The sequence below is a fragment of the Catharus ustulatus genome, chromosome 1 (genome assembly GCF_009819885.2).
Source record: "Catharus ustulatus isolate bCatUst1 chromosome 1, bCatUst1.pri.v2, whole genome shotgun sequence".
Taxonomy (NCBI): domain Eukaryota; kingdom Metazoa; phylum Chordata; class Aves; order Passeriformes; family Turdidae; genus Catharus; species Catharus ustulatus.
In genome coordinates, this window is record NC_046221.1 from 68,979,255 (window position 1) to 68,994,044 (window position 14,790).

The window sequence follows — 14,790 nt, forward strand, 5'->3', positions numbered from 1 at the left end:
ATGGAGCAGGAATTCTTCGTCTTTCCTTTGCAGACTGTCAGAACAGTGATTAAGCAGACAAAGGGATTGATTGTTTTTTAATGAAATAGTCTATCTGGAAAAAAATGAAGTCGGGCTCATTGGAGACTATCCATGCTTTCAGTCGCCTCTTCAGAAATTCATGAATAGTTCCCTCAAGAAAACAACACATTTTTGTAAAAGCTTGAAATGCGTTTTTAAACATTTTGATTTTTCATTCTAAGTAGCATTTTGTTCAAAAAAACCCTAGCTGAATGTAGTCTTTGTGAAAGGAGTAGAAATTGTTCCATTTTGCCTGGAATGCAATGCCTTAAGACAATGCTAAGTGTTTCTGTAATGGGAGAGAAAAGCTTACCGAGAGTTGGAAAATTTTGTTTCCCAACACCATGTCTCCCTTCTCAACCTTCTGTTCATCCAGTTAACCAAAAGATCAGTTAATCACATAGCTCTGCCTCTAAGTCAAGCAGCTATTAAAAAGTAATCATCCATTTATACCATCATAAAAAAGTCTAGATTGGAAAATATCTCTAGAGATCATCTGGTCTAACCTTGCATTAAATTATTCTTAGTCTAACTTGTGTTAGCACTTGTTTGGCAATCACGGGGCCAGATAAAATTTATCAAGGACTGCTAATAAGCCAACACCTTCAAGCCTGAAATTTGGGAAAAATCTTCAGGTACCTCATGAGCTAATTTTCCCCATTTCCAAGTGTAACGATTCTTCATTTAAGAGGAAAAGAGAAAAGCCCCCTGCACAAGTAAACACAGTATCACATTAATGTAGTAATGTATAAATAGTCATATTTCACAGTCCTCAGTGGAGACTAGGTCTACAGGTAGTGTATGCCTTCATGCATCAGTCTGTTGAGGTCTGGGTTCTCCAGAACCCAAGGGACCAGTTCCTTGAACCTTCCTTCCTTTGATCCAAGTTCATAGATGCTTTGCATAACTGGTGCCATATTTCAGCTCATAGCAAAATCAGACACGGTGTTGAACGCTGCTGCCATCTTCTACCACAGGGGAGACATTTCCACAGCATTCTCTCCTGCCCCTCTGCTCTCAGGAGCCACTATGCAGTTCACAAGAGATAGCACAATATTCTCCCTTTTTTTTCCACCTGGGATGCAAGACTTGCACTCCATGCTGGAGGGAGCTATTTCTCTAGAAGGGTGTGCCCACACAACAAGCACAACTGCACAGTCCATGTAAAAAAATGTTTTAGGGTCTACACCGCTCCCTTTCCCTTTTCTCCTCTTCTTCCCCAGATGCTAATAAAATGCCCTTCTTTTTTGGAGTTACCTCCCTTCACAGCTGTTGGCTGCTCTTCCAGCTCTCAGCCCCCAGGCTTGAGTTCAGTTGCTTACTCAATGGGGAATGGCATTTGTCAATTCTAATGCTTGATGTTAAACTGAGCAACTTAAAACCAGTTATAACCTTGAGCAAAATTATTTAATCGCAGGATTTAGCAGATTACAGTCTGAGAACACTATATAAACATCAGGCTGGGTTTTCAGGCTAAGCACTTGGAGGCAAGGCAGAGAGATGGCATTGCCTTTCCATTATCTTTCAACCTATTGCCCATGTCGTTAATGGCAGTAAATAATAGCCACAGGGGTTGCTATCATTTCCTCCACCTGGCAACAGTGTCACAGGCTGTTCCTCTGTCAGCAATTGCCAGAGGGAAGTGTTGTCTAGAAAAACCACCACCTACTTTGAGATGTCTTCTTGCACACCTCCACACTACATACACTGGGAAGTAGTGTGAGTAGTTAGCTGCATGGTCAAGATAGCCTTAAAACCTGTTCCTGGAATATGGCTATTTGTCTGCACAGGGGGTTTCTTTACAGAACACCCATTACCTGGAGATTAAATAGCAAATGGAAAGGCCCATGACGTTGTAAATTGTCTGCATCTTCCCTCAAAGAACTTAATTTACCTATATGTTTGTGCTTTTTCATTTCTTTTTTTCTCCCACAGTAGAATATCTTCTAGAAAAAAGAGTTTGTGAACTGGTTCTTATTTGCAAGAAGTTTATTAAAACTTTTTGGCATTTTTGTTCAGAGACTTTTTCACTTTTCAAATTAGATTGGTGGAGGCTATTCATGTGACTCAAAGTGCAAAGTTACTGCATCCTTTGCTTGTGGAAAACTGAGGCAAAGCATGAGACCTTCTCTGCTGTCACCATGCAGACCTTTGACAGAAATAAACACTCTGATCCTTAGTCTGTTTCTCTTTACATTAGGCCATTCCATAACTTTCACTGTTCTAATTTCCATGATGGACAAAATTCCAGATTTTATCATCACAGGTAGCCTGTTGTTCAGGGCTAGGCCACTGAGTAACTCTGCTCTTTGCTCTTCATCATCAGAGAAGTCCTGGTACTATTGTTAAGTGTTATAATGACCCAGGGGAACTGCCTGACTATTTACTCAGATTAATCTCCTGATTTTTCAGCCAATTAATTGGTTTCTATCCTGTTTTCTCTTCTGGATTCTATGCTGACTTTTTGCTGATTGCTCCCATCACCTTCATTTCCTTCACATATTGCTTGGGAAATTAAGTTCATCTAGGAGCAGCCTTGTACTTGCCAAACTGTGCAATTTTTTTTATTTCTTAAAGTACTCAGTATCCTTATGCTTAAATCCAACCAACCCCTTCTGCCTTTCTTCTCCTCATCAAACACCGAATTGCAGAGATTTTCATTATGGCCATCCCAATGGAAGGTCTAATAGACAAATTTGGAGTTACATCACACAATCTTCAAGAACCTGTGTCCACCAGTTCCTCAGTTGTCAGACACTTGATCTCAAGGTGAGCCAATATCTGTTTTTCTCTTTTCTCCAGAGGGATTTAAACCCAAAATACTTTGTAGGGTGTTCTAAAGTTCAGGCTGGCTTGGTAAAGTCTCTGCTCAGCAAAGAGCTTTCAGCAAACTGTCGTGGCAGGAGCACCAAACTTCCAGGAATTATTCCATCTTTATCTGACAACAGAAGACAAGAGCAATTGCTCAACTTCAGATGGATGATGTATGTCACAAACAATCCCTGAACACAGGACTACTGTACTTAGCATTTTATTGTAGGGCTGTAAAGCAGATGTTATTGATTTTTAGCATTCAGTACATTTTTTCCTCAGCTGCTGTTATCAGAAAAAGTCCAAGTGCCTGTTTGTGTTTTTTAGTGTTCATCACAGTGATGCACAGATTTGGTCTAACTGGTGCTGAGAAGAGCCCTGTGGCATGGCACTCTTCACATTGCCACAAGATAGGTAAAATTTCCAGCCCAACCATACAGAGAGAATATATGTCAGATCAAATCAGAATATGATCTTTTTGCAGTGTCAACCACACATGCAAGCTGCAGAATCCAGGGATGGGGCTATTTGAGCATGTTCCCACTGCATGCCCTGCCTTGTAGCTGGTGGCTGCATAGGCACCTTTGGAGACTGTGATACTCTATGGTTTTTGCAAGGAAGATAAAGGAAAGGCTAATTGTGTTCTCCTGTATGCTGTACACTTGTAAATGGCTTGAGGCAGTCTGACCCTAAATATTGATGATTCAAGTTAAAATTGTCTCCAGATGACAAGAAGCATTCATGTTTTCCCTATTATCCCCAATACACAAATCTTTTTTCAAAACTAGATTATCTCCTAAAATCAAAAGCTCTAATTAATTCTACCATTTTATCTGCAACAGGCACTGTTAACATCTCATATCATGCTCCAATAAATTTGCCCACAGAGATTAACAGCATCTGAGGGGGGAATGAAAAGGAAAGAAAAAAAGGAGGGAGAGAAAGCTTTTTCAATTGAAGACCAGGAACTATTCTTGTAATTAGCCCAGGTATGGCATTAGCATGGCTGTACTGCTTCTGGGAGCAAATTAGTGTATGTGTGTGAATCCCTGCTGCATCACCTCCAAGCTGCAGAGCTAGGCTGGGTGTACCTAACACAGTGCTGCACATCCTACAGGGAAACTCCCACTGTAAAGCAGAGCATCTCTGCATCCTTGTCAGAAACTAGAGAGAAGCTTTTGCTAAGAACGACTGCCAACAAAGGTTGTTCAAATGTGTCAGGACAATGCAAGGCCTTCCTTGCTCAAGAAAGTAATCAGGCAAGGACCGTGATGTTGGAATACATAGACAAAAAAGTTTTGTGAAGGAGCCATGTGGGATATCAGATTGTTAAAAGTATCAGCAACTGCATTGAGTTCAGTCTGTTTATTGAGAACTAGAGGCTGACACTTTTTGAACAGCGTCTAATTTTATTCCAAAGAAGTGGTAGGAACCCATTGGAGAGAGAGTAAACACAAGTGGAAAAATAGGCATCTGCTGCAAATTCATGTTTATGCTGCATGTGTAGGAAATGGGAACTTGCAACATTGCTGATACGTGTTGGACAAAGTGATTTGCATAAAGGATAGGACCAGAAATATGAATCAAAACCTTGCATCTTTTTCCCTTAAACAATGGCAAAGTTTATATCTAATAATTCAAGTTCTATGTATGTGGTTCCATGCTTTCTGATTCCAACAGGGACTTTGAAATGGAAATGCCAAACTTGGTATGCAGGGCATGATGGATCACCATGTATGCATAGGAATAAAAGGGTTGTCATTGGAAGTAATTTTGCGTTGAATTACACAATGTGTAATCCAATTGAAATCAGCAGAACGGCACAAGGTGTAATGTAGTGTGCAAAACGTGATCCATTGCATGCAATTTTAACAGGGATACCGCACCACTCATCTAAGTAATGTGCTAAAATTGAATTTGTGAAAGGTAGGGGGAGAAGAATTGTGAAGAATGGATGCATTTTATAATTGGGAAAATACTTTTTCAGAATGTGACTGAAGATATATTTTTAAGGCTAATTTATTACACTGGGAAATTGTTTGCTTCATAATAGTGCTGTCAGATCCTCAAAATTTGGCAAGTTCCCTCACTGGCATAGAGTGGGACCAGCCAAACCTATCAGCCTGGGAGATCTTAGCATCCATTTTCCCTATTGACACGTGTCACATTATCTAATACTGTTCCTAAATGAGCTCCATCATCATCAGTAAATCTTTTTCTCATGCCCTCAACCAACAGCGTTTCCCCAGGAAAAGTAGCAGGTCTCACACTGGCATCCCTTGGCACAGTGCCCTCTTTTGCCTGCAGGAAAAGCAAAAAAGGAAAAAGAGCTATTTTCCATGCTTTACCATTGCTCAAACAGCAGAGAAGGTGGTAAGGAGGAGTGGAGTGAAGGATAAAAAATTGTGGGTGCCATGAGCGCGATGCGGTGTTTGCCAGGGGTTGGGGCAGACGCAGCACAATCTGCACTGCCCAGGCTCAGGAGTGGCCCCTTTGCCAGTGTCCTGTCAAAGCTGACAAGTGAGTTTATTCAAGACTTGCTATATGAGCACAAGACACACTTATCTGATTTCCTCATTGCCTACGGTGTCTGCTGAGGATAAAGAGGATGATGTGTGATACCTTTAAAATGTTTTTTTAAAATTGGGCCTGGTGTTGATAGTGTGTAACAAGCTGTGTTTTCAAGGTAAAATCTACTGTCCAGTCACTGGCATAATGCTCTTCAGTATGAAGGGGCCATTATAATGTAATTTTTCATTGAGTGCTGCTTGCTGTTAATGAAAATTAGGAGCTCTGAGTAAAAATCCCTACCCTCTTCCATATATATTTGATACGCTGGAATAAAGTTGCACCCCCAGGAGTCTTATTTTAGATCTACATAGAAAGTATTTATCTAATACATACAATATAGAAAATAATGTTAGATATGTATATCTCATGAACTGATGTAAATGTGACCAATATCCTGGGTCAGTAACAATAATTAAGAACCCAAACTAAAAGTGTAGCTTCTGATTAACTCACATTAAGTAGTTTTTTTTCCCTTGAAAAAAAGAGAATGCAAAGTTAACACCATTTTCTGGACTACATATTAGTTCACTGTATTCTATGAAATTGTAGTTTTATTTTTAGCATCTTCATAACATTTGGATATGAGTAATTCTAACAACACAAAATTTTGTAGTAAAAACCCTTTTTTTTTCTTGTGAAAGTTTCAAATTTTCCTACATTATTTTCCACTTTGAAATCACTGCCTATATGAAGTAAAAACTTACAAATTCACTGGAAACCCATTCAGTTTTTCACTATGCAGGAACTTCCACTGTTTTCATTGATGATTTTTCTTTGCTTCTGCATTCTTCTTTTTAAGGTGAAAGGCTTCTTTCTTCTCTCTTACTCTCTTATTATTTACTCCTTTTGCATGATTTTTAGAGTTTTCAATAGAATTTTCAAAGTACAAAGGAGAATCAAAGGCTCAAATAAGCAACTCTTGATATCAAACTATCAATGTAGATGCTGAATCATGAAAAGAGGTGAGTAGGAGTGCTAGTCACATAACCTATCATGACTTGAGGAAGGGTAGGTGAAGTAGTTGGAAATGCTTGAAGTGGGACCCTTGCTTTCCCTTCCTTCTAATCCCAAGTCTTGGCTCTTCCTGGCCAAGTTGAGGCGGTCACTTTTCTTTGAGGATGTTCAAGTCTGACCCCAGGACACTGCTTTGGCTCTCATAAAGAAGTGGGGAAATATGTTATCACAGAGCCTTCAGTCTGGGCGTCCCAAAGGACCTTCACTGCTAAGTAAAATGGAAAGTATCCTCAGGGAAATAAGTCCATTTCTGTTTGCTGGAGAATGTGAGTATTTGCTATGATGTTCCCTAATAGGAATTGCAGCTGAAATCAATGCTTTAACTCAGGTGTGGGAAAGGAGGACTACTCTTTTCCATTCCCAAATGCATCAATATGTTTCACAAGCACTTTGGGTCAAAATGCTGTCTCAGTCCGGAATTTCATCTTTCCAAAATGCCTCTATCTTATTCTGTCTGATGCAAGAGGCTTCTATGAGTTGCCTTAGTAATGCCCAGTAACGTTCTCCCAAGTCATTGGTAGACACGTGTTGACCATGCTGCTGTCTGAAATAGGCCTTGTTACTTATCATGGCAAGTTTGTGCAGACCTTAATTTGAATACTGTCTTCTAAAGAAAGATGGCTCATGGTGACTTTTTTCTTTTACCCTGAAAACCCAACTTCACTCTGAAAAAAGCACCAGTAATTGTTTATTCAAGCTTTATAATAGTCAGTCATCTGGCTATTGATAATGCCTTAATTTTTACTTTGATCAGGAGGCACTTAACAAATCCAGCATAGTTTTCATTAAATTAAAAACCTAGATCAGTAATACAACAAAAACGGAATAATTGCCTGTTATCCAAATTCTGTGCTATACCTTTCATGTGCAATTGATATGGACTTCCTGATCTTTCTGTGGAGTAGAGGACAACATAAAAATTCAGCTTAGTCATGCCTTTCCTGTGTGGTATTCTCAGGACATAGATAACATAATTGACTACAGACATCTTAGTTTAAAAGCCATCTTTTAAGTTTCATCCAGTCCTAGTAATTCGTGTACAGTCCCATGGGCTGCATCCAAGGATTATGCTAATTTTATTAGCAACTCCTCTTGCTTTAATTAAACTATATGAATTCCCATCTGGTCACTGTTATGCCAACACCCTTCTTCCTTTTTTTTTTTTTAATGTATAGATAATTTGTGGGTTTGCATTTTAATTCTGATTTCCTGAATTATCCATTGTGTTTTCCACATGAAATAATACAAATTTGAGGGGTGAACTGGACTTCAAACTGAGCTAATGGGTTTGAAGGAACTTCTGGATCAATGCAGAAACCCGAGTTTCTAAAGTTGGCCAAGTCTTTTTGGGAGCAGGTCATCTAAGTAACTTGCTTGTTGAAAACACCAACTATATGGTGCTGTTCAAAATACCTATTAGCAAACTCTGTATTAACATTTACTGTGTTTGTAACACAAAGCAGAGCAATGTGAATTCCTTAGTGGACTGTTAATTTATATGTTATATGCTTTCAAATATTTCCAAAAGCAAATGTGAAATGATTAGTAATCTGTTCATGTGCTCACAAAACGTTATTAGCAAAATGCCTTGGGCAGTGTGTTATGTTGGCTAAAATTGATAATTTTGTATTTTAGAGCTAAAGCAACTCCTACTGCCCCTGAATAATTTTAGGACCTGCCCAGAACCCAGACCTCCTGGTCACACCACTTCTCAAGGTGTGTGTTGAGCTAAGGGGGAAAAAAGACCAAACATCAGTACAATCAGCAACACCCCCACCCAGAGCAGTGACCTAAGGTTTGAGTGATAAATAAAAATAAAAGTTTAAAGTTTTATTCTGAAATAAAAGTTTTCAGTGGAGTCCTGCAGTTTAAAATGGCTTGTTATCTATAAAATCACCATGAGAAGATGATTCTGGTGTTTACCACTTGTTCTGCTTAAGTTTTAAAGTGGGTATGTTCTGAAGAAATAAAGTATGGTGGTTCTTTTTCCTTCTGCACAGCTGTCTGTCACCAGCTGTGTGTGGTTCTGACAGAGCCAGTGCCCTGGACAAAATGTGTCATACTTCTCAAAGTGTTGAGGTTGTTCTTTTTTTTTAAAAGAGGATCAGAGAGCAAACTGTTTAATGGTATTGGTCAATGTATCTCTTTTTTTTGGAATAATGGTTTCCATGCCTTGCAGACTCAAATATAACATGACACTTCCTCCTAAATGCCAATTATTCTGTCCAGAAGAGTTGCTCAAAAGTCTACTCCTCAAAGTTTTGCACTAGACTCACATGGGATACTAAAATTCAGTAAAAGCTGTTGTGATAGTAAGATTGTGCAAGAAGCCTATGCCATAGCTGAATATTGTTTGTATGGGTGCAAAACACATTCCAGCAATTTACATTTACAGCTATGAAGTAATTGAATAAAGAAAGGCATCATCATTTACTTTTTTAGCACATAGGTGAATTATTTTGCAAACATGTGAAGGGGTGTTCATATAACATCATGGTGCTTTGTGCTAGAGAAAAACAATTACAGTGAATAAGGTAGAATGGCTCTGTTATTGCAGTACATAAGACTTTGATTACATACTGCCAAGATTCATACCAGCCTAGTAGTTGTTGACAGATAAAGTAACAAAAATGAAACTCATTTATTTTTTCTTTATTGAGACCTCAAGGTAAAGCAAATTTTCAGTTCTTGTACTTACTACATTGAAGGAACAGAGACTGACAGTCAAAATGTGCCAGTCCAGAAATATAAATTAAACCTAGTTTCATATCAAAGTTTCATTTAGTCTCTGAAAAGGAGCTGCTGCTCGGATTATTTTTGATCCTAAAACAAATACACTGTAGACAACAGTAGTATATCTTGGATGAATTAACCCCCTCGTACATTTACCTTTTATGTATTTTCCAGGATATGCATCCATGTCTAGTCAAGCAATTAAAGCATTTTTTATGGATTTAATTATTTTACTTTTTTTTCCCTCCATTTAGTAACATTTTAGTTTTTGCAAACCCAGTGAACATGAGGATGGTTTGAATAGATTGTAGCACTTTTGTAGAAGAAAAGACATATTTTGAGGAAAAAATCTGCTCTCCCTCCTTGTGTAAGGAAAATCCTTCTGGCTTTTTCTTAGGCAGCTAGGTACTGTATTATTTTAAGATAATATACTTTTTTTTTTTTGTAAATTTGTTTATTTTCTAAAGAGCAGATAAAAGTAGGTGTTAAAATAGCCAAGTACTAAAACGAGTGGGTTTATCCCATCAAAATCTTGGATTAGTTGTTACCTAGTCCAACTGAACATAATTGCTGTTCAGATTAATGAGGCAGTATCCTGGTATCTCCTCTGTAATTAAACACTTCTCTGGTTCAATACAGTATTAAAGATGCACTAGACGTTGAAACCTCAGTGGTGAAATTTAAAACTGTTGAAATTGAAGAGGTCAGCTGTGAAATACAAATTCCTTTGCAGTATGGAAAATTCACTTGTACAGTGTGTTTCAAGAATAATTTGGCTTATATTGGGGATGCGGTATTTAAACAATTTTTTCCTTATCTTTCTGACATCTAAATTTGAGAATTTTTTTCATTAGTTCCTGAGAAAAAGTAACATAAAGTGTGCTTGTTTCCAGAATTACCTTTTCTGACCTTTCACAAGATGATAATTGCAGTACCAGTAGGCTTAGAGGACTTGTTAAAAAAATTAAGCTTGTAAAGTAGCAAAAAATGCCCCTTTGCTTGCTGGTGTCGATTTCAAAATTAACATTTTAGTTCATGTGCTTCTAATAATCGCTGACCCTTACTTCATGTGCTTTCCACAGGAAATGAATACAGCAGAAATTACTTTGACCCGTTGATGGGTGAGGAAATAAACCCAAGGCAGTGTGGGATGGAGGTCAGTGAGGAAGGTGAGGCAGAATTAAGTATGTAATTTTGGTGTCAGAATATTCTTTTCCATTCATGAAAATGAGGTGTCAGAGATCACATATGCAGTTCTATTTAAATATTGAGGTTTACAATTTAAATTCTAAACCTTAACTGCTCTGAACACGATAGGCAGCATACATAGACTTTGATCAAGGACAGTGAGTTAATGGGCAGGTAAAAATGAGGCTGTTCTGTATTCACTCTGCTACTGTAGCAAAATGAAGCAGGTCTGAGAGCATTGTCTACACCATGTTCTTTTTAATTGATGAAGTTAGTCCAGAACTGAGTACACAGCTGTAGCTTTTTCACAATCCTGCTCCCAAAGTCCTTCTTGGAGAGCAATTTTATTATGGCGTTGAATGTGTGTTAGCCTAACAGAAGGAAACCTCAGAGTGTGTAAAAGTGCATGAGGATATTTTTTTGTTTGTTTGTTTGTTTTGTGTTTTTCCAGTTTAGCCGAGATATTTAACTTTGCTGTCTGTGGGCGATAGCAACCAGTGGGAGGGTGTGACTCTGCAGAGCTGGAAGAACAGAAGTTATGCATAGGTATGAGAGAGATTAAGCAGGAGGTATTGTCTAGCAGAGGAAATTCTCCTTTGCTGTCATGGCTTTTAGATAAAAAAGGGTGGGAACGGGCCTGCCTGAATTTGCATGGACTGAAGTAAGAACATCATCATGGTAATGAAGTGCTTAGCTATGCACTGAGCGCTTTGGCCCGGCTCCTGTTGTTAAGCACTAACAAGCCGATAGCACGCAAGAGCCAGCTCTCCTGGGTTAGTTACCTTGCTAGCCCTTTGCTCTTCTAAAGCCTGTGCTTGTTCGTACTGCAGAGACTCTCTAGATGCCAGCTGCAGTCAGATCTAAAAAAGTTGTCTATCCTAAAGGGTCTCAAAGTTGTTCACTTCTGAAAGTCATGAGAAACTCTGAGCACATATGGAGGTTTTAAACTTTTGAGACAAAAACTTGTGTGACTGAAAAAAAAGGGCTCTATTGCATATAACTAACTTGAATTTCTGTGTTCTGGTGAAAAAAATAAATCAAGGTTGATCAAGATTGAATTACATCTAATCCCAATAATTTCGCCATTCATTGTGTAGGATAGCATGTAATACTTTGGAAGTCAACTTCTGGCTCAGAGTTTTTAAAGGAAATATTTTTTTCCTGTTGGTTCTGCCTTGGTTCATCTTATGAAAAGGCTTTATGAGTCATAATCTGCTTCATAAGCAGAGAATGAAAAGCAGATTAGATTTATGTATCTATGCATATATGCCTGAAATCATGTACGGACAGAGCGGTGACATAAGGGATATGCGGAAATACAGTTCTCATACATTCTCTTGACTGTGTTGAAGAGGCTGAGTGATAAACTTTTAACCATAAGTGCTGATTTTGTATTGTGTGGTAAAATATATTTCTTTATTTTAGAATTTGGAACAGGCTCTTAGTCCATCGATTTCCAAGCTTTGGAGTGGAGAGGTGGTTTTAGTCAATTGAATATCATGCGAAACCTGAGATCCGTGTGTGAAGAGCTGTCTTTTGGTGTTCTCCTTTTTCTCCCTGGCAAAAATGTTACTCATAGTTTGGGATAATGCTTATTGAAAGTCAAATAGCTACAGTACCAGCCTCAGGTTAGCCAGGCTCACTGTCTGCCTTCTTTTTCCTTGCAGAAGTGTTAAATTAGTGGAAGTACATTTGTATGTAGTGGATGGATTTAAAAAAGATGGTCAGAACTAAAGCTTGGTCCTGCATGGTCATCCCCTGATGGGAAGCCATACTGACTTACCTCTTTTTTCCAGCTAGCAGCCTGTAATGATCAAGAGTCAAAACCAGAAAAACATGAAGAAATCAGGACACACTTTGAAGTTACACTTTTTTTAGAACTTTAGAAAGCCAGGCTCAATGCCCAAAGAGAATATCTGGTGAAAAAAAAATCTTCAGCCACTAACTATTCTGTGAAAAGGAAGACATTGGCAATTATCTTTTCTGTATTTGATGAATTAGATTTATTCTGGAAATTTGTATGAGTTTATAATATCCTGAGAGCAAACAATGTCCCACAGTGGATTTGCTTGCCCCCCTTGCCAAGGGAATATTTCAGTGTTGTAGGCTAAAATATTCTACACTTTCAGTAGAGGTTTGGAGAAGCCACTGCCTTCTTTGAATCATTGTAACTGAAAAACTGGGCTCTTGAATTTCATGGTAAAAGTAATTTAATCTTCAAGATTTTATTGAACACTTAAAATGAGCCACCCAAGCTTGCATGTAGCTGAACTTCAGTCCACCTGCTTTGCATGCATTTCTTTGGTCTTCTATCTGCCTGTCTTCACTAACAACTTAGAGATGTCAGGGTCTGAGAGATCTGGAGAAAAAATGGTCCCAGTTGCTCATTCCTCCCTTCAATATAGAACCTTTAAGTAATTTTTTTTTCTTTTAAGTCTTGTGGAAAAAGGTAAGTGTGCTTTGCTGCTTTTTAAAATCTGCAGATATTACTGAAAATTTGAATGATTAACCAGACACAAATTCAAAATTCACAGAGTTTTATAATGACTACTCACACTAGATAATGTATTAGTATTATGGACAGCAAAATAAAAATTCTAATGAAGATCTAAAATCATGGTAGAATAAATTTGGTATGTTGATTTTCATTAAGAGTCAAATAGAATTTATCTGACAATTTAAGTATAAACAGTCATTTCAGCTACTCTATTATCAGAATTTATAAACCAGTTTCAGTACAGATTAACATATAATATTGACACCATTTAAAAGTATATTACCATATTTTTTATTTTGAATTGTCTTGCATCAAACAAGTGACTGTAGTTTTATTCTGAGCTATGAAACTAGCACTGTAAAAACTATCTTCAAATGTCAAAGGTCTTCCGAACTTTTGTATTTTCATATCTTTGCTTTTCATTTAAAATAGTATTTCCTGAAATACTACCAGAAGAAACTATAACTGTTTCATTGTTGTTTTTTAAGATCCTGTGAAATGTGATGAGCAAATCCTGTACTCTAAACTGATGAAGCTTCTAGATGAGGAAAACAAGATGCTGGACTTCCAAGGTAAATAACAAAGTCAATTGCGTAAAGAAAAAATGAAACTCTTTTGAGTCTACATGTGGGGAGGAGAGAGGGTAATCCATCCCCTTGAACTCAGAAGTCAAAGGGATGATGATTTTAATGCAATTCTGTAAGTTCTTTTTCTCCAAATGTTTTTGTTTTGTGTCATGTTTATGTGGTTTTAACTGTAACTTAAGTGGCGTGCTTTCTCTGGATTGCTTCACTGCATGTTGAATTCCACACTTAGGAAAGAAGACTGGAAATATCATTGCTTATGCGCTCAGTTCTAGAAATGGAAATCCTTATTTAAGCTGATAAATGGGTGGGCAATTTGTCTGATGTACAGGTCTCGTGACAATGTTTTAGGTTACTGATACAAGGATTAACGCCAACAGATGAGTAAGAAAGTGTTTTCCGTGGCTTTGTTAGAAAATACAAATTGATGTTCCATCTGCAGTAAAAACAAAGAAGTATATGAGATTTCTTCATCTCAAGGGAGCAGCCTTACTTTGATTTCACTTATTTTTACTGCCGTTACTTCAAACCTGGTTGATTCACGAGACCTTTACCATCACAGCCTTTACATGAGGCCCATGTCTGCTGCTCTCCTCTGGTTCATCCTAAGGGAAGTGACGTTTGTACAAGCCCAGCTCAGGAATGCCCTTCTATTTTTTGCCTATCCACCCTCTCCGTTTTCCGCAGCTGTCTTTTGTGTGAAATTATTTTGTGTCCTTTGTAAGTGTATGAGGCTTCCTGTTGTATTTCAGCATTACACAGGCCCACTCTGTCAGAGAAACAGAACAGGGCTTGCCTACAGCACTGGAGCTCCAGGAGCTGCAACTTGTTTTATGACTATTTAGTTTATAAGCAACTTTGTTCTAGAAACGAGTGTTTTCATTTGCCTAGGGTTGCAAAATCTCTTGAACTGGCACTTGTCATATCAGTAACATCTCTGAAACCTATTTTATCTCATTTTAGATGCAAGAGGGAAAAAGTGCAATCATCACAACTAAATTAATGCAGATAGTTTAAGTAGAAACCTTTAACAAGTTACCAGCAGGATCTCAGTTGTTCTATGTTAAGGTCAATTCTGGGGCAAGCAAATGCCTCAGCATGTATGTCTCACACTCCATGTGCACATCAGAGCCCCCTGTGTAGGCTTGAGGGCAGAAATGGGGGACACGCTGCAGGCCACTCAAGTGTCTTAAGCTGTGCCTTGGTGCTTTTTTTTCTGAAAAGTGCCATGATGAGTAGCAGAGCTGGTACTGTGGGTGAAGCTGCACAGCGTTCTAGCTGAATTTATTACTTTACTTGGCTGAAACAAATCCAGGAAAGAGGGATTTTCCT

The 14,790-nt window shown here is 38.2% G+C and overlaps 1 protein-coding gene across 1 annotated transcript in view; it reads left to right on the forward strand.

Annotated features, from left to right (window-relative positions):
• LOC116994675 overlaps positions 1 to 14,790 on the forward strand; it is a 58,050-nt gene that overhangs the window by 7,881 nt on the left and 35,379 nt on the right. The window contains exons 4-5 of the mRNA XM_033056598.1: positions 10,272 to 10,358; positions 13,363 to 13,446. Coding sequence (XP_032912489.1) covers positions 10,272 to 10,358; positions 13,363 to 13,446 — 171 coding nt within the window. The remainder of the gene's footprint in view (positions 1 to 10,271; positions 10,359 to 13,362; positions 13,447 to 14,790) is intronic.